Here is an 18,208-nt window from a genome sequence, read left to right as displayed (position 1 = left end):
TTACCTCTATGTCCTTAACTTTCTTTCAAAATTTGTTCCAAGACTTTGCATACAGCTGAGGTCAAATCTAACAGGCCTGTAGTTTCCCAGCTCACTTTTTTTCCTTCTCTTAAATGTAGATACTAAATTTGCAATTCTCCAGTGGGGTGGTGTATGCACACCCCATTCCCCTTCGAGGTGGGTCATGGTTGTGCTGACACCATGGTTACAGTCTACTGGACTGTTCTGGGCCCCACAACAGTGTTGCCCAGTGGCCAGAGTCAAAGCGGCGGCTCTTGGGTTTTGGCTATGTGGCCTAATGGCCCAAGACAATATGGCCGCCCACAAGCACAGGGCAGTGTGGCCTACTGGCCAGAGTCAATATATTGACCCCCAAGTGTAGCGCTGCATGTCCTAGTGGCCAGAGTCAATATAGCAGCCCTTGAGTGCAGGGCAGCATGGCCTAGTGGCCAAATCCAGGGGCTGCCACCAAAGGGGAGGTAGTGTCGGGGTAGAGGGACCAGGCCCACCCAACTCCACCGGGTCCTGACCCAGGGCCCTAATAGTGCCAGAGTGGTCTGCCACTGGATCAGTGGGGAATCCAACTGCATCATAGAGTGATCGTTCCCCTCTATTCGACATTGGTGAGGCCTCATCTGGAGTACTGTGTCCAGTTTTGGGCCCCACAATACAAGAAGGATGTGGAAAAATTGGAAAGAGTCCAGCGGAGGGCAACAAAAATGATTAGGGGACTGGAACACATGACTTATGAGGAGAGGCTGAGGGAACTAGGGATGTTTAGTCTGCGTAAGAGAAGAATGAGGGGGGATTTGATAGCTGCTTTCAACTACCTGCAAGGGGGTTCCAAAGAGGATGGATCTAGGCTGTTCTCAGTGGTAGCAGATGACAGAACAAGGAGTAATGGTCTCAAGTTGCAGTGGGGGAGATTTACATAAAAAGAATTCAACCCTTTCAGAAATCCGCTCAGCTTTTAGTAGCCATTGCAGACAGATTTAAAGGCTGCCCAGTCTCAGTCCAGAGAATTTCAAGAATCGTGGATCACGTCCTGTATCCGTACTTGACATGACCTGGTGAAGGTCCCAGCTCCTCTACAAGGGCTCAAGCATCAGCGGTGGCATTCATGGCGCGGGTTCCAATTCACGACATCTGTAGAGTGGCGACATGGTTGTCCATCCACACGTTCAAGTCACATGCCATCACCCAGCAAGCTAGAGATGATGCAGGCTTTGGCTGAGTGGTGCTACAATCAGCGAACTCCGAACCCTCCCGCTGTGGAACTGCTTGGGCATCAGCTACATTGGAATGGACCTGAGCAAGCGCTCGAAGAAAAAACAGTTCCTGACCTTCTGTAACTGTTGTTCTTCGAGATGTGTTGCTCATGTCCATACCAACCCCCTCCCCTCTGCTGCTCCTCTGTCGGAGTTAGCTGGCAAGAAGGAACTGAGGGGGCGGTGGGTCAGCAGGGCCCTATTACCACGGCATGAGGGCACGACTCCAGGGGCCACCAGAAACGACCCGACCGATACCATTGAGGGGAAATCTTTCCGGTGATGGTGCTTGGGGCGAGCACGCAGCTGCATTGGAATGGACATAAAGCAACACATCTTGAAGAACACATTGGAATGGACATGAGCAAGCACAGACAGCTCCAGCAGCCCAGGAGCCAGCAAACAGAGCTGTAAACAGGGGAGTTTGACTGGGAGTTTGAAAGGGGAGTTCATGTTGCGGTGCTTGTTGGGGGTTTGTTTGCTGCGGGTGGTGGGGTTTGTGTGTGGTTTGTGTTTCCCAGATTAACAGGATTTAGGTGGGAAGGCGATGACAGACACAGAGGCAGCAGTGGAAGTAACCCAAGTAGTGGAAGACACTATGAAGATGACTGGATGTGGAAGCTGCGGTATGTCCATGATCCTGGAGGGGGGACCTGGAAAGAGTTTTTTCTGCATGAAATGCCGTCTGATTGAGCTGATGGAAGAAAAGATCCAAGGATTGGAGGTGCAGGTGGAAAGTCTGGTTGAGTTTAGAACGGGGTTCAAGCGGATTATGGAGCAAAGACATGAGGCGGTTGAAGGGAAAAGCTCAGACTTGCAGATGGAAGCAGGACCGAAGAACTCTGAGGGGAGACTGCTGGGTGAAGAAAATGGACAGTGGAAGAATGTGACTAAGAGAACCAGGCAGAGGAAAAGACGGGCTAGTGAAGAAGAAATAGAGCTCAAGAACAGGTTTGCAGAGTTGGAAAATGAAGAAGGGGCTTAGCAGGTGGTCACTGAAGGTGGAAGGGCAAGGAAGAAGAGAAGAGCTGCTAGTCCTATATAAAAAGGGGAAGAGTCAATGGAGACTATACCAAATATGAGTCCCAGGAGGATACAGGATGGCTTGAAGAGCATTACAAGGGAGAATAGGAATGGAAAGAACTTGCAGCCAGAGGGAACAGGGGATAGACTGGAGAATCGCATCGTCACCAGGAAAAGGCAGGTCTATGTGATCGGGGACTCCTTACTGAGAAGAATGGAAAGGCCTGTAACCAGAGCTGATCCAGAGAATAGAAGGGTGTGCTGTCTTCCAGGTGCTAAGGTACGGGATGTGGACCTGAGGTTGAAGAGGATCCTAAAGGGAGCAGGAAAGAATCCACTGATCGTCCTTCATGTGGGAACAAATGATACCGGTAGATTCTCGCTGGAACATATCAAGGGAGACTATGCCAGGTTGGGAAAGACGCTTTAGGAAATCGAGGCTCAGGTGATCTTCAGTGGGATTCTGCCTGTTCCTAGAGAAGGGCAACAAAAGTGTGACAAGGTTATGATGAACAACACTGCTTAGGCAGTGGTGCTAGAAGGAGGGCTTTGGGATATATGGCCACTGGGAGGCATTCCTGGACAGAGGACAGTTCTCTCGGGATGGACTTCATCTGAGTAGGGAAGGATATAGACGTCTAGGATGGAGGCTGACACAACTGATTAAGAGAGCTTTAAACTAGGAATTTGGGGGAGATGGTTGGGAGATGTCCAGGTAATCTCCACGCCGAATTTTAACATTGAGAGGGAAGAAAACAAAGTAAGAAAGGATACAGCCGTGGGTAGGAGAATGGACATGAGGAGGAAGGGCAGTGTGGGTACCCGTCTAATAGGTGATACTGGCTGTAGAATGTCTGTGCCTAATCGGGTAAAGAATGTGAGCGAGGCCAAACAGCAAAAATTAAGATGTTTGTACACCAATGCGAGTAGCCCAGGTAACAAAATGGAGGAACTAGAGTTACTGGTACAGGAAGTGAAACCTGTAGGGATAACAGAAACATGGTGGAATAGTCGTCATGACTGGAGTACGGGTATTGAAGGGTAAGTGCTGTTTAGGAAAGACAGAAATAAAGGCAAAGGTGGTGGAGTAGCATTGTCTATCAATGATGAGGTAGAATGTAAAGAAATAAGAAGCGATGGACTGGATAAGACAGAGTCCATCTGGGCAAAAATCACATTGGGGAAGAAAACTACTAGAGCCCCCCTGTAATACTGCTTGGGGTGTGCTAGAGACCGCCGGGATCCGATCTGGATATGGATAGAGCCCTCTTTAGTGTTTTTAATAAAGTAAATACTAATGGAAACTGCGTGATCATGGGAGACTTTAACTTCCTAGATATAGACTGGAGGACGAGTGCTAGTAATAATAATAGGGCTCAGATGTTCCTAGATGCGATAGCTGATGGATTCCTTCACCAAGTAGTTACTGAACCGACTAGAGGGGATGCCATTTTAGATTTGGTTTTGGTGAGTAGTGAGGACCTCATAGAAGAAATGGCTGTAGGGGACAACCCTGGTTCGAGCGATCATGAGCTAATTCAGTTCAAACTGAAAGGAAGGATTAACAAAAATAAATCTGCGACTAGGGTTTTTGATTTCAAAAAGGCTGACTTTCAAAAATTAAGGAAATTAGTTAGGGAAGCGGATTGGACTGAAGAATTTATGGATCTAAAGGCAGAGGAGGCCTGAGATTACTTCAAGTCAAAGCTGCAGAAGCTATCCAAATGATCAGAAGCCTGCATCCCAAGAAAGGGGAAAAAAATTCATAGTCAGGAGTTGTAGACCAAGCTGGATGAGCAAGCATCTCAGAGAGGTGATTAAGAAAAAGCAGAAAGCATACAGGGAGTGGAAGGTGGGAGAGATCAGTAAGAAAAGCTACCTTATTGAGGTCAGAACATGTAGGGATAAAGTGAGAGAGGCTAAAAGTCAAGTAGAGTTGGACCTTGCAAAGGGAATTAAAACCAATAGTAAAAGGTTCTATAGCCATATAAATAAGAAAAAAACAAAGAAAGAAGAAGTGGGACCGCAAAACACTGAGGATGGAGTAGAGGTCAAGGATAATCTAGGCATGGCCCAATATCTAAACAAATACTTTGCCTCAGTCTTTAATGAGGCTAATGAGAATCTTAGGGATAATGGTAGCATGACAAATGGGAATGAGGAAGTGGAGGTCGATATTACCTTATCTGAGGTAGAAGCGAAACTCGAACAGCTTAATGGGACTAAATCGGGGGGCCCAGATAATCTTCATCCAAGAATATTAAAGGAACTGGCACATGAAATTGCAAGCCCATTCGCAAGAATTTTTAATGAATCTGTAAACTCAGGGGTTGTACCATATGACTGGAGAATTGCTAACATAGTTCCTATTTTTAAGAAAGGGAAAAAAGGTGATCCGTTTAACTACAGGCCTGTTAGTTTAACATCTGTAGTATGCAAGGTCTTGGAAAAAATTTTGAAGGAGAAAGTAGTTAAGGACATTGAGGTCAATGGTAAATGGGACAAAATACAACATGGTTTTACAAAAGGTAGATTGTGCCAAACCAACCTGATCTCCTTCTTTGAGAAAGTAACAGATTTTTTAGACAAAGGAAACGCAGTGGATCTAATTTACCTCGATTTCAGTAAAGCGTTTGATACGGTGCCACATGGGGAATTATTAGTTAAATTGGATAAGATTGGGATCAATAAGAAAATTGAAAGGTGGATAAGGAATTGGGTTAAAGGGGAGACAACAACAGGTCCTACTGAAAGGTGAACTGTCAGGCTGGAGGGAGGTTACCAGTGGAGTTCCTCAGGGATCGGTTTTGGGACCAATCTTATTTAATCTTTTTATTACTGACCTCGGCACAAAAAGTGGGTGTGCGCTAATAAAGTTTGAGGATGATTCAAAGCTGGGAGGTATTGCCAATTTAGAGAAGGACCGGGATATCATACAGGAGGATCTGGATGACCTTGTAAACTGGAGTAATAGTAATAGGATGAAATTTAATAGTGAGAAGTGTAAGGTCATGCATTTAGGGATTAATAACAAGAATTTCAGTTACAAGCTGGGGACGCATCAATTAGAAGTAACGGAGGAGGAGAAGGACCTTGGAGTATTGGTTGCCCACAGGATGACTATGAGCCGTCAATGTGATATGGCCGTGAAAAAGGCTAATGCAGTCTTGGGATGCGTCAGGCAAGGTATTTGCAGTAGAGATAAGGAGGTGTTAGTGCTGTTATACAAGGCACTGGTGAGACCTCACTTGGAATACTGTGTGCAGTTCTGGTCTCCCATGTTTAAGAAGGATGAATTCAAACTGGAACAGGTACAGAGAAGGGCTACTCGGATGATCCGAGGAATGGAAAACCTGTCTTATGAAAGGAGACTCAAGGAGCTTGGCTTGTTTAGCCTAACCCAAAGAAGGCTGAGGGTAGACATGATTGCTCTCTATAAATATATCAGAGGGATAAATACCAGAGAAGTAGAGGAATTATTTAACCTCAGTACCAATGTGGACACAAGAACAAATGGATATAAACTGGCCATCAGGAAGTTTAGACTTGAAATTAGATGAAGGTTTCTAACCATCAGAGGAGTGAAGTTCTGGAATAGCCTTCCAAGCGATGCAGTGGGGGCAAAAGACCTATCTGGCTTCAAGATTAAACTCAATAAGTTTATGGAGGAGACGGTATGATGGGATAACATGATTTTGGCAATTAATTGATCTTTAACTATTCATGGTAAATAGGCCCAATGGCCTGTGATGAGATGTTAGATGGGGTGGGATCTGAGTTACTACAGAGAATTCTTTCTTGGGTATCCAGCTGGTGAATCTTGCCCACATGCTCAGGGTTCAGCTGATTGCCATATTTGGGGTTGGGAAGGAATTTTCCTCCAGGGCAAATTGGAAGAGGTCCTGGGGGTTTTTCACCTTCCTCTGCAGCATGGGGCACGGGTCACTTGCTGGAGGATTCTCTGCACCTTGAAGTATTTAAACCATGATTTGAGGACTTCAATAGCTCAGACATAGGTGAGAGGTTTATTGCAGGAGTGGGTGGGTGAGATTCGGTGGCCTGCATTGTGCAGGAGGTCAGACTAGATGATTATAATGGTCCCTTCTGACCTTAATATCTATGAATCTATGAAACACCAGTTAGGGAAGGTCAGAAACCATTTTTTTTTCAGTCAAGTCCATTTCCAAACTAATTCCCTTCATTTTTAAAATTTTGCCCTTTTGAAATCAAGGACCCTAGTTGCAGACGTGTTTTCATTTACCCTCCTATTTAGTTTAAACTGAATTAATTCATGATCACTCGAACCAATGTTGTCCACTATAACCAGTTGCAGCATATCTATCTCTCCCCTCAGTTTAGTGTCTTCTGCAAAGTTGCCGAGGCTGCAGTCCATCCCATCATCCAGATCGTTAATGAAGATATTGTACAAAACCGACCGTTGGGGCACTCCGCTTGATACCGATTGCCAATTAGACAATTGAGCTGTTGATCACTACCCGTTGAGCCTGACAATGTAGCCAGCTTGCTATCCACCTTATAGTCCATTCATCCAGTTCATACTTCTTTAACTTGCTGGCAAGAATACTGTGAGAGACCGTATCAAAAGCTTTGCTAAAGTCAAGATATATCACATCCACCGCTTTCCCCATACCCACAGAGCCAGTTATCTCATCATAGAAGGCAATCAGGTTAGTCAGGCATGACTTGCCCTTCGTGAATCCATGTTGACTGTTCCTGATCACCTTCCTCTCCTCCCAGTGCTTCAAAATGGATTTCTTGAGGACCTGCTCCATGATTTTTCCAGGGACTGAGGTGAGGCTGACCAGTCTGTAGTTCCCTGGGTTCTCCTTCTTCCCTTGTTAAAAGATGTACACTATATTAGACTTTTTCCAATTGTGCTGGAACTCCCTCAATCACCATGAGTTTTCAGATATAATGGCCAAGGGCTCTGCAATCACATCAGCCAACTCCTCAGCACCCTCGGATGCAGCGCATCTGACTCCATGGACTTGTGCATGTCCAGCTTTTCTAAATAGTCCTTAACCTGTTCTTTCACCACTGAGGGATGCTCGCCTCCTCCCCATACTGTGATGCCCAGTGCAGCAGTCTGGGAGCTGACCTTGTCTGTGAAGACCAAGGCAAAAAAAGCATTGAGTACTTCAGCTTTTTCCACATCATCTGTCACTAGGTAGCCTCCCCCATCGAGTAAGGGTTCCACACTTTCCCTAAACTTCTTGTTGCTAACATACGTGTAGAAACCCTTCTTGTTCCCCTTCACATCCCTTGCCAGCTGCAACTCCAATTGTGCTTTGGCCTTCCTGATTACTCCCTGGCATGCTTGAACAATATTTTTATACTCCTCCCTAGTCATCTGTCCAAGTTTCCACTTCTTGTAAGCTTCCTTTTTGTGTTTAAGCTCACCAAAGATTTCTGTTAAGTCAAGTTGGTCACCTGCCATATTTGCTATTCTTTCTGCACATCAGGATGGTTTGTTCCTGCTCTCTCAATAAGCCTTCTTTAAAATACAGCCAGCTCTCCTGGACTCCTTTCCCCTCAGATTAGCCTCCCAGGGGATCCTGCCCATCAGTTCCCTGAGGGAGTCAAAGTCTGCTTTCCTGAAGTCCATGGTCCATATTCTGCTGCTCTCCTTTCTTCCTTTTGCCAGGATCCTGAACTCGACCATCTCGTGGTCACTGCTGCCCAGGTTCCCACCCACTTCTACTTCCCCTACCAATTCTTCCCGGTTTGTGAGCAGCAGGTTAAGAGGATCACGGCCCCTAGTTGGTTGTTCCAGCACTTGCACCAGGAAGTTGTCCCCAACATTGTGCGTAGAGATCTGTGGATGAAAAACGGTATCTGAGAGGTATTATTATCTACAAAAACTTCCTGGATTGTCTGTGCACCGCTGTTTTGCTCTTCCAGCAGATGTCAGGGTGATTGAAGTCTCCCATGAGAACCAGGGCCTGTGATCTGGAAACTTCTGTTAGTTGTCCAAAGAAAGCCTCGTCTACCTCGTCCTCTGGTCTGGCGGTCTATAGCAGACGCCCACCACGACAATACCCTTGTTGTTCTCACCTCTAAACTTAACCCAAAGACTCTCAACAGGCTTTTCTCCAGTTTCCAGTTTTTCTCCAGTTTCAGCTCTGAGCAATCATACTGCTCTTACATACAGGGCAACTCCCCCACCTTTTCTCCTCCGCCTGTCCTTCCTGAACAGTTTATACCCATCCATGACAGTGCTCCAGTCATGTGAGTTACCCCATCAAGTCTCTGTTATTCCAGTCACATCATAGTTCCTTGACTGTGCCAGGACTTCCAATTCTTCCTGCTTGTTTCCCAGGCTTCTTGCATTTGTGTACAGGCACCTAAGATAACTAGCCGATTGCGGTACTTTCTCAATAGGAATCAGGAGGCCTCCCCTGTTGCACCCTCGTCCTTATGTTTCCTCCTGGTATCCCACTACCCCACTTACCTCAGGGCTTAGGTCTCCATCCTCTGGCAAACCTAATTTAAAGCCCTCCTCACTAGGTTAGCAAGCCTGCCTGCAAAGATACTCTTCCCAGTCTTCGTTAGGTGGATCCCATCTCTTCCAAGTAATCCTTCTTCCTGGAACCACATCCCATGGTTGAAGAATCCAAAGCCCTGTCTCCGACACCATCTGCATAATCACGCATTTACTTCCACAATTCGATGATCCCTATCTGGGCCTTTTCCTTCAAGAGGGAGGATAGATGAGTACACTACTTGCACCTCAAACTCCTTTATCCTTCTTCCCAGAGCCACATAGTCTGCAGTGACCCGCTGAAGTTCATTCTTGGCAGTATCATTGGTGCCAAAATGGAGAAGCGGGAAGAGGTACCGGTCCGAGGGCTTGATCAGACTCGGCAGACACTCCATCACATCCTGAATTCTAGCACCAGGCAAGCAGCACATGTCTCGAGTTTCCCGGTCTGGATAGCAGATGGATGACTCAATCTCCCTTAGGATGGATTCCCAGACCACCACCACCCGTCTCCTCCTCTTGGGAGTGGTGATCGTGGAACCCCCGTTCCTAGGAGAATGCATCCCATGCCTTCTGGTCGATGGGGTCTCCTGATCTCTTCCCTCAGAGGGCTCTTCCAAACCATTCTCCACCATAGTACCTGTGCAGAGAGCCTGAAAACGGTTCCTTACCTCTATCTGCATTGGGGGTACATGGGTTCGCCTCTTTCTTCTTCTGGAGGTCACATGCTGCCAATTTTCTTCCCCGTTCTGCACTGCCCACTCAGATTCTTCAGCATGCTGTTCCTGCAGTACCAAACGCTGACTTCTATCCAGAAAGTTTTTGTTTTCTCTGATGCAACGCAGGGTTGATACTTGGGTCTCTAATCCTTTAACCTTCTCTTCCAGTATGGAGACCAGCTTGCACTTCGTACAGATGAAATCGCTTCTGTCCTCTGGGAGAAAGACAAAATGGCACATCCTGTGCATGTCACAACAGCTGATCTCTCACTATCCATATTGTCTTCCTTCTAAGAGCCTCTTCAGATGTTGTATTTACTGCTCACAGAAGCCTGAAAGGCAAAAAATCTGTGGGGGCGCCCCCCGCAGGCGAACTCCCAGGCAAAATCCCTCTGTTTCCTTCTCCTCTATTCGCAGCTCGCTCTGTTCGCAACCGGCTGCTTTTTTACAAGGCTGCTGGCTCAAAGCCTTCCCTCCAATCAACCACTCAAGGCCCACCTGTAACAAAGCACTCCCAATTCACACTTTTCAAACAAACAAACACACGGTCAAACAGTCCCTGCAACGAGCACCAGTCAAACAAATAGTCACAGCAGATAGACACTCAGATATTCACCCCACCAGCTCACAACACAGCCCCCTAATGCAGCACTCACTGTAGCTCCTCATGGATGGTTCCCAGGTAAACTCCCTCTGTTTGCTTCTCCTCTGTTCGCAGCTCACTTGGTTCGCAACTGGCTGCTTTTTTATAGGGCTGCTAGCTTGAAGCAGTTGCCCCGGCTCAAAGCCTTTCGTATCATCTGCAAATTTTGCCACCCCACTGTTTACCCTTTTTCCAGATCATTTATGAATCCTAGTACAGACCCCTGGAGGACACCACTATTTACCTCTCTCCATTCTGAAAACAGACATTTATTCCTATCCGTTGTTTCCTATCTTTTAACCAGTTACTGATCCATGAGAAGACCTGCCCTCTTATCCCATGACTACTTACTTAAGAGCTTGCTTAAGAGCCTTTAGTGAGGAACCTTGTCAAAGACTTTCTGAAAATCTAAGTACACTATATCCACTGGATCCCCCTTGTCCACATGCTTGTTGACCCCTTCAAAGAATTCTAATAGATTGGTGAGGCATAATTTCTCTTTACAAAAGCTATGTTGACTCTTCCCTAACAAATTATGTTCATCTGTGTCTGACAATTCTGTTCTCTATTATAGTTTCAACCAGTTTGCCCGGTACTGAAGTCAGGCCTGTAATTGCCGGGATCACCTCTGGAGCCCTTTTAAAAAATTGGTGTCACATTAGCTCTCCTCCAGTCATCGGGTACAGAAGCTGATTTAAATGATAGGTTACAAACTACAGTTAGTAGTTCTGCAATTTCACATTTGAGTCCCTTCAGAACTCTTGGGTGAGACCATCTGGTCCTGGTGACTTACTATTGTTTAATTTATCATTTTGTTCCAAATCCTCCTCTAATGATACCTCAATCTGGGACAGTTCCTCAGATTTGTCACCTAAAAAGAATGGCTCAGGTTTAAAATCTCCCTCACATCCTCAGCCGGGAAGACCAATGCAAAGAATTAATTTAGTTTCTCCGCAATGGCCTTATCCTCATAGTGCTCCGTTAGCATCTCGATTGTCCAATGGCCTCACTGGTTGTTTAGCAGCTTCTTGCTTCTGATGTACTTAAAAAAAAAATTTGCTATTACTTTTTGAGTCTTTGGCTAGTTGTTCTTCAAATTATTTTTTGGCTGTCCTAATGATATTTTTACACTTCATTTGGCAGAGTTTATGCTCCTTTCTATTTTCCTCACTAGGATTTAACTTCCATTTTTTAAAGGATGCTTTTTTGGTCCTCACTGCTTCTTTTACATGGCTGTTAAGCCACGATGGAACTGTTTTGGTTCTCTTACTATGCTTTTAATTTGGGGTATACATTTAAGTTGGGCCTCTATTATGGTGTCTTTGAAAAGTGTCCATGCAGCTTATAGGGATTTCACTCCAGTCACTGTACCTTTAAATTTCTGTTTAACTAACTGCCTCATTTTTGCATAGTTCCCCTTTCTGAAATTAAATACCACAGTGTTTGGCTGCTGAGGTGTTCTTCCCACCACAGGAATGTTAAATGTTATTAAATTTTGGTCACTATTAGCAAGCGATTCAGTTATATTCACCTCTTGGACCAGATCCTGTGCTCCACTTAGGACTAAATCAAGAATTGTCTCTCCCCTTGTGGATTCCAGAACTAGCTGCTCCAAGAAGCAGTCATTTAAGATGTCAAGAAACTTTATCTCTGTATCCCATCCTGAGGGGACAGGTACCCAGTCAATACAGGGATAGTTGAAATCCCCCATTATTATTGAGGGTTTTTTTTAATAACCTCTTTAATCTCTCTGAGCATTTCACAGTCACTATCATCATCTTGGTCAGGTGGTCAGTAATATATCCCTACTGCTATATTCTTATTATTCAAGCATGGAATAGAGATTCTATGGTACAGTTTGGTTCATTTAAGATTTTTACTTCATTTAATTCTACGTTTTCTTTCACATATAGTGCCACTCCCCCACCAGCACAACCTGTTCTGTCCTTCTGATATATTTTGTACCCTGGTATTACTGTGTCCCATTGAAAAGAATGAGGAGTACTTGTGGCACCTTAGAGACTGTATTTTCCACTTCATCAGATACATGCAGTGGAAAATACAGTAGAAAGATATATATATACAGAGAACATGAAAAAATGGGTGTTGCCATACCAACTCTAATGAGACTAATCAATTAAGGTGGGCTATTATCAGCAGGAGAAAAAAAACTTTTGTAGTGATAATCAGGATGGCCCATTTCAAACAGTTGACAAGAAGGTGTGAGTAACATGCCAGCAATGCCCCTCTGCCATGTACATTGGCCAAACTGGACAGTCTCTACTGTGACAGGGTCAGGCGAGATGGCTATAGGAGAGTGATAGAAGGCAGATATATTAGCCCCAGGTTAAGTAGGTCCCTTTTCCCTGGGTAAGGTAACAGGGAAGGTTCCAGAACAATCAGGAACTTTCTGGAAACAATTAAGGCAGACAGGCTGATTAGAACACCTGTAGCCAATCAAGAAAGCTGCTAGAATCAATTAAGGCAGGCTAATCAGGGTACCTGGGTTTAAAAAGGAGCTCACTTCAGTTTGTGGTATGCGTGTGAGGAGTTGGGAGCAAGAGGCACTAGGAGCTGAGAGTGAGAAAACATACTGTTGGAGGACTGAGGAGTACAAGCATTATCAGACACCAGGAGGAAGGTCCTATGGTGAGGATAAAGAAGGTTTTGGGAGGAGGCCATGGGGAAGTAGCCCAGGGAGTTGTAGCTGTCGCACAGCTGTTCCAGGAGGCATTCTAGACAGCTGCATTCCATAGGGCCCTGGGCTGGAACCCAGAGTAGAGGGTGGGCCTGGGTTTCCCCCAAACCTCCCAACTCCTGATCCAACACAGGAGGAGTTGACCTGGACTGTGGGTTCACAAAAACTGCCAAACTGAGGGCTGCTGTGAATCTCTGAGGTGAGCAAATCCGCCAATAAGCGCAAGACCCACCAAGGTAGAGGAGGAACTTTGTCACAACACGCAAAAGAATAAATGGACACAAATCAGATGTCAAGAATTATAACATTCAAAAACCAGTCGGAGAACACTTCAACCTCTCTGGACATTCAACTACAGACCTAAAAGTCACAATTCTTCAACAAAAAAACAGACTCCAAAGAGAAACTGCAGAACTGGAATTAATTTGCAAACTGGACACCATTAAATTAGGCTTGAATAAAGACTGGGAGTGGATGAGCCATTACACAAACTAAAAACTATTTCCCCATGCTAATTTCCCCCCTAACCTTACTCACACCTTCTTGTCAACTATTTGAAATGGGCCATCCTGATTAGCACTACAAAAGTTTTTTTCTCCTGCTGATAATAGCCCACCTTAATTGATTAGTCTTCTTAGAGTTGGTATGGCATTTTTTCATGTTCTCTGTATATATATATATATCTTCCTACTGTAATTTCCACTGCATGCATCTAATGAAGTGGGTTTTAGCCCATGAAAGCTCATGCTCAAATAAATTGGTTAGTCTCTAAGGTGCCACATGTACTCCTCGTTCTTTTTGCTGATACAGACTAACACGGCTACCACTCTGAAACCTGTGTCCCATTGATTATCCTCATTCCACCAAGTTTCTGTGATGCCTATTATATCTATATCTTAATTCAATACAAGGCACTCTAGTTCACCCATCTTATTATTTAGACTCCTAGCATTTTGACAGGTTTCAGAGTAACAGCCGTCTTAGTCTGTATTCACAAAAAGAAAAGGAGGACTTGTGGCACCTTAGAGACTAACCAATTTATTTGAGCATAAGCTTTCGTGAGCTACAGCTCACTTCATCGGATGCATACTGTGGAAAATACTCCTAGCATTGGTATATAAGCACTTAAAAATTTGTCACTTTTTAGCTGTCTGCCATTATGTGATGTAATTGAATGGGACCTTTTCTCATTTGACTGTTTCTTATCAGATCCTGCCTTTATTTTATCATCGTCCATCCTCTCCTCCTTACAAGGACATAAAGAATCTACATTAATAGATCTTCCCCTAAGGGATGTCTCTGTCTGAACCATGTGCTCCTCCACACCTGTTGACTTTCCCCCAGCCCTTAGTTTAAAAACTTAGCTGGCTCCATGAACTGGACATCAATTTCCGAGTGGGCGTGTCCAGCTCTGTCTGTCTCGGGTTCTTCACAAGGAGAGAAAGAAGTGCAATGGATGGCGTCCACTCCTCAATGCAGTTGCTGGTCCCGGTGTTTTCCCAGCTCCACCTGTGGGGCACAGAGGGCAGCTCTCCCTCCTGGGGGAGGAGAAGCTCAAGGCAAATTGTGGGGAGCAGAATTGCAGTTTTCAAAGTCTCTCCCACCTCAGGGAGGTAGACTGGGCCCTGGAGAAAGTCAGAAAAGTTCCCAGCTCCTAACAGCCCCCTGCTGTACCGTGGGATGGTCAGCCGTGAACCCGCACCACTGGTCCTGATGAGCAGAAAGAAAAAGGTTTGCTCCTGTAGTGTACTCCAAAACTCGACTAACATGGCTGCTACCCTGAAACCTATCAAATTACCAGGGGCTCGTTTAATGGGCCTTCTGACTGTTGCCCTCAAATCGCAAGGGAGCAGCCCACTGTGGCTAAACACACACAGAATCTGCTCACGTTCCCTGCCATGGCATTGCAGTTACACACACACAGACCTGAACAATGCTGCTCTGTGCCTCTGGGAGCCCACACGTCTGGGAAGCGCCGGGGAAGCACTTTATAGTGCCAGCATATTCCAGCTCTCCTGCTTGTCAATGCCAAAGGGCCGTGTCTCCTTGATGCCAAAACGTCTTGTGTCCTATGCAGGTGATTTTACTCCAATTACATCTCAAATCATTGGCTGAGACAGCTCCTTTGGAGAAACAAGCCTGCAGCTTGCTGTTGAAATACCCTTTGAAGTTGTACAGTGGAGCTTAGTTTGCAGAGCGATGAGGGCTTGGCTCCTCCAAAACCTTCAGCAGTGATCCCCCAGCACTGAAGGGGGGTGTTGTTTAGATTGTCCAGATGATATTGGGTACAGAGAAGCAGATTAGATTTTTAGCTCTGGCATTGTTTTAGGCTAGGGTTTAGGGTCAAAGCCAAATCAGGATTAGGACTTGTGTCTGGATTTGACTCAGTGAAATCTCAAAAACTGATCTCATAATATTTTGGCCCAAAACATGTAAAACTGTCTGACCTGATGAGACTTGAGCCATCTTGAGTGGGGCAGCTCACACAAGACCAGCTGTTCTCATAAAATTTCAGCTGGGTGGGAATTTGAACTAGAAGAATCCAACCCCATCTGAAACACAGAGGGGACTCGATTGGAGGTGCCAGTTCGGGTCCATGTCTGGGTGAATCCTGGCTCCACTGACATCAATGGCAAAAATTCCTATGGGACCAGGATTCCCCCTCTGTTTTTTACAGCAAGTCCATTACAGCAGAGAAAATCTGGAATGGGTGAAACATTCTGTGCTGTGCTCTGGTGCCCGGTGTGGGGCAGCCAGCACTCACAGAGTTACCCAGAGGATAGGACATGGTGACGAGGGCACTCCAAACTCTCCTGGGGTCCATGTGCCCTTGTCCGCCCACCCAGGCGTGCGGGAACAACGTGTATAGTGGGAGTGCTGAGAGCCATTGAACCAAACGGTAAAACCTGTATGTCATGGAAACTACTTCAAGCCAGGGGGCGTGGCTGTTCCAGCATATATGCATCCTCTACGTCCTCTCCTCCCCGTGTAGCCTGTGCCCCTCTCAGACGCTTCCTCGAGGAAAATGTCTCGTTCTGTCTGTTGGCCCCGGTTCATTCCAGTTCCCACAGGAAGGGAAGGCATGAGACAACCCTGCAAAGTGAACTTCCATCACAACCCAGTTCCTCTGGGTTTCAGTGAATTTCCTCCATCACCTCGAAACACTTCCCCACTTTTCCTCATGGGTATTAAAGTACTAAATCCAACACAAGAAAGCACCTACCGCTCCTATGCCAAAGGGTTGGACTCCTGGACTCCACAGTAGAAACTCCCTCTTAATGTTTCCACCTCCTGATGGGGAGCCACCCCTTCCAAACTAACATTTGCTTAGGCCAGTAAGATTACTGGGCTGGTGAATTACATGCAATGAATGTGCTCATTCTCTATGGTAAGACAGGTATTGATAATTCTAGCAATGCAGCTACACAATGGACAATAGATAGCTTTCTGTGTAGGGTGCAGCTAAGGCACCTGCACTGTCTTGGCTAACCAGACCTGGATGTGACAGAGAGCCAAATGCAGCACTTGGTCACACCCGTACAAGCTCCTTGTACAGCTTACTGGGGCTGCACAAGGGTGAGAGAGGGCTGCATTCAGCCACAGGACGAAGGTCAAAATGCTGCTCTCCGGTCCACACTGTGGATCTCTTACCCATGCCACAGAACAGAGGGGAGAATTTTGTTCCAAGGCAAGCTAAGAGGTTCTACCTACTCAGTCATGTTTCCCTGGACAGAAGATGCCATGTAGGACTCATACTGCCTGGCTGGACTCATTGGGCCTGATTTTCCTGTAATTTCCACCACTTTCACACTGGTGGAACTCCATTAATTAGAGCTGTAGCTCACGAAAGCTTATGCTCTAATAAATTGGTTAGTCTCTAAGGTGCCACAAGTACTCCTTTTCTTTTTGCGAATACAGACTAACACGGCTGTTACTCTGAAACCTGTCATTAATTAGAGCAGTTACTCCTGATTTGCACCTGCAGAAGTGAAACAGGAATGATGATAACAGTGATTCTTCTTGCACTGTGAATGAGAGTTTGGCCTCAACACCCTAGGAAAAATATTAACTGCAAACAGTCTGTCAAGTTGCTGTGTGTGAATGCCAACGTGTCATTGCACAACTCAGCACAACATCAGGGCCCTGGAAGTGTGCTGAATGTCTTCCATGCTTAGAAAGGTCGCAACTAGCAGTGAGTTCACACAGGCAAATACACACAGGGGCACAGCCAATCATGATTTGGGAAACTACTGATGGTCACCTGCTAGCCACAGGTGCCTGTCTCCCCTTAGACCATATGAATCATTCAGCATTATGCAGCTGCCTTTTAAACCAGGAAAAATAGCAGCTTCTGTATAGGCCATGAACATATCTCTCCCCATCCTAGTGAAACCATTTAGCTCTCACCTATGCAAAGATAGGAAGGAGTGTGGCTACAGTGCACGTCAGATATGCACTTTAGATTCAAGTGTAAAGTCGGGTTTCTACTAGTAAACCAAACAGAGAGCTCGAGTTCTGGATCAGCCCAGCTGGGGAGCAAAAGAAGCAGTCCGGAAAAACCACCATACCTGTTTCTATGGATGAGACCTCCAATGCCATGAAGTTCAGCAGAATCAGCCACTTTGATAGCATATGCAAGTGTCCCCTCATCTTTGTGTTTTCTTTTTCAGGAGCCCCAAATCCCAAGCTACTGCGAGACATGAGGAAGTACTGGCTAGGCCAGCAGCAGCTGGTAGACTGAGGAGTGTGGTGACCTTCTAGCTTTCAGTGAGCAAATCAAGCTGGAGGTTGCTGTGACATGGGAACAAAGGGAAGCAGCTGATCTGCTCATAGTGAAAGGCAGCAGCCCTGGTTGTTGATTAAAAGGCAGAGGACTTTTCTCTTTCTTGTCTGGGCACAATGACTCCTAGAGCTTTACTTTTGTCCTTGCTTCACTCCGCTTTTTACGGTCAGGATTTGTGTTGGTTGGGTAGCCATGGCAACTATGGGAATTTGATGGAGCAGTAGAAGAGCCAGGGGGAACAATAAAACATGCTGCTCCAGGAACCTCCAATCCATTACGAGACTAAAAGGCATCTATGTGGTGACAGCAAACCGACATGGACAATATCTAGCCAGTGAGGATGAGGCATGGATGTGCCAGAGCATTAACAAGACAGGTATTGGGAGATCCAGGCTGAAAACGATGGGCTCGGGACTGATTTAGAACTGATGGAAACTGCTGAGGCCCTGATTCCATGAGGTGTTTGAGCACTCCCATCGAATCAATGGAGCTACACAGACCGTTCAAGGGAAGCACATGCTGAAGCACCTGGCTGAATCCAGGCCATAAAGAGGAAAATCATAGTACAGACC

General features: G+C 45.8%; 1 protein-coding gene across 1 annotated transcript in view; it reads right to left on the bottom strand.

Moving 5' to 3' along the window:
• The window catches only part of LDLRAD2 (low density lipoprotein receptor class A domain containing 2), a 31,205-nt gene extending 13,440 nt beyond the window's left edge, over window positions 1-17,765 (bottom strand). The window contains exon 1 of the mRNA XM_084652127.1: window positions 17,422-17,765. Within this exon, the coding sequence (XP_084508253.1) occupies window positions 17,422-17,554 (133 nt within the window). The 5' untranslated portion in view covers window positions 17,555-17,765. The remainder of the gene's footprint in view (window positions 1-17,421) is intronic.
• Between the last annotated feature and the right edge of the window lie 443 nt (window positions 17,766-18,208).

This window comes from Lepidochelys olivacea, assembly GCF_965140295.1.
Source record: "Lepidochelys olivacea isolate rLepOli2 genome assembly, chromosome: 18".
Taxonomy (NCBI): domain Eukaryota; kingdom Metazoa; phylum Chordata; order Testudines; family Cheloniidae; genus Lepidochelys; species Lepidochelys olivacea.
Note: the sequence above shows the minus strand (reverse complement) of the source record. Positions and strands in the feature narration are given on the sequence as shown.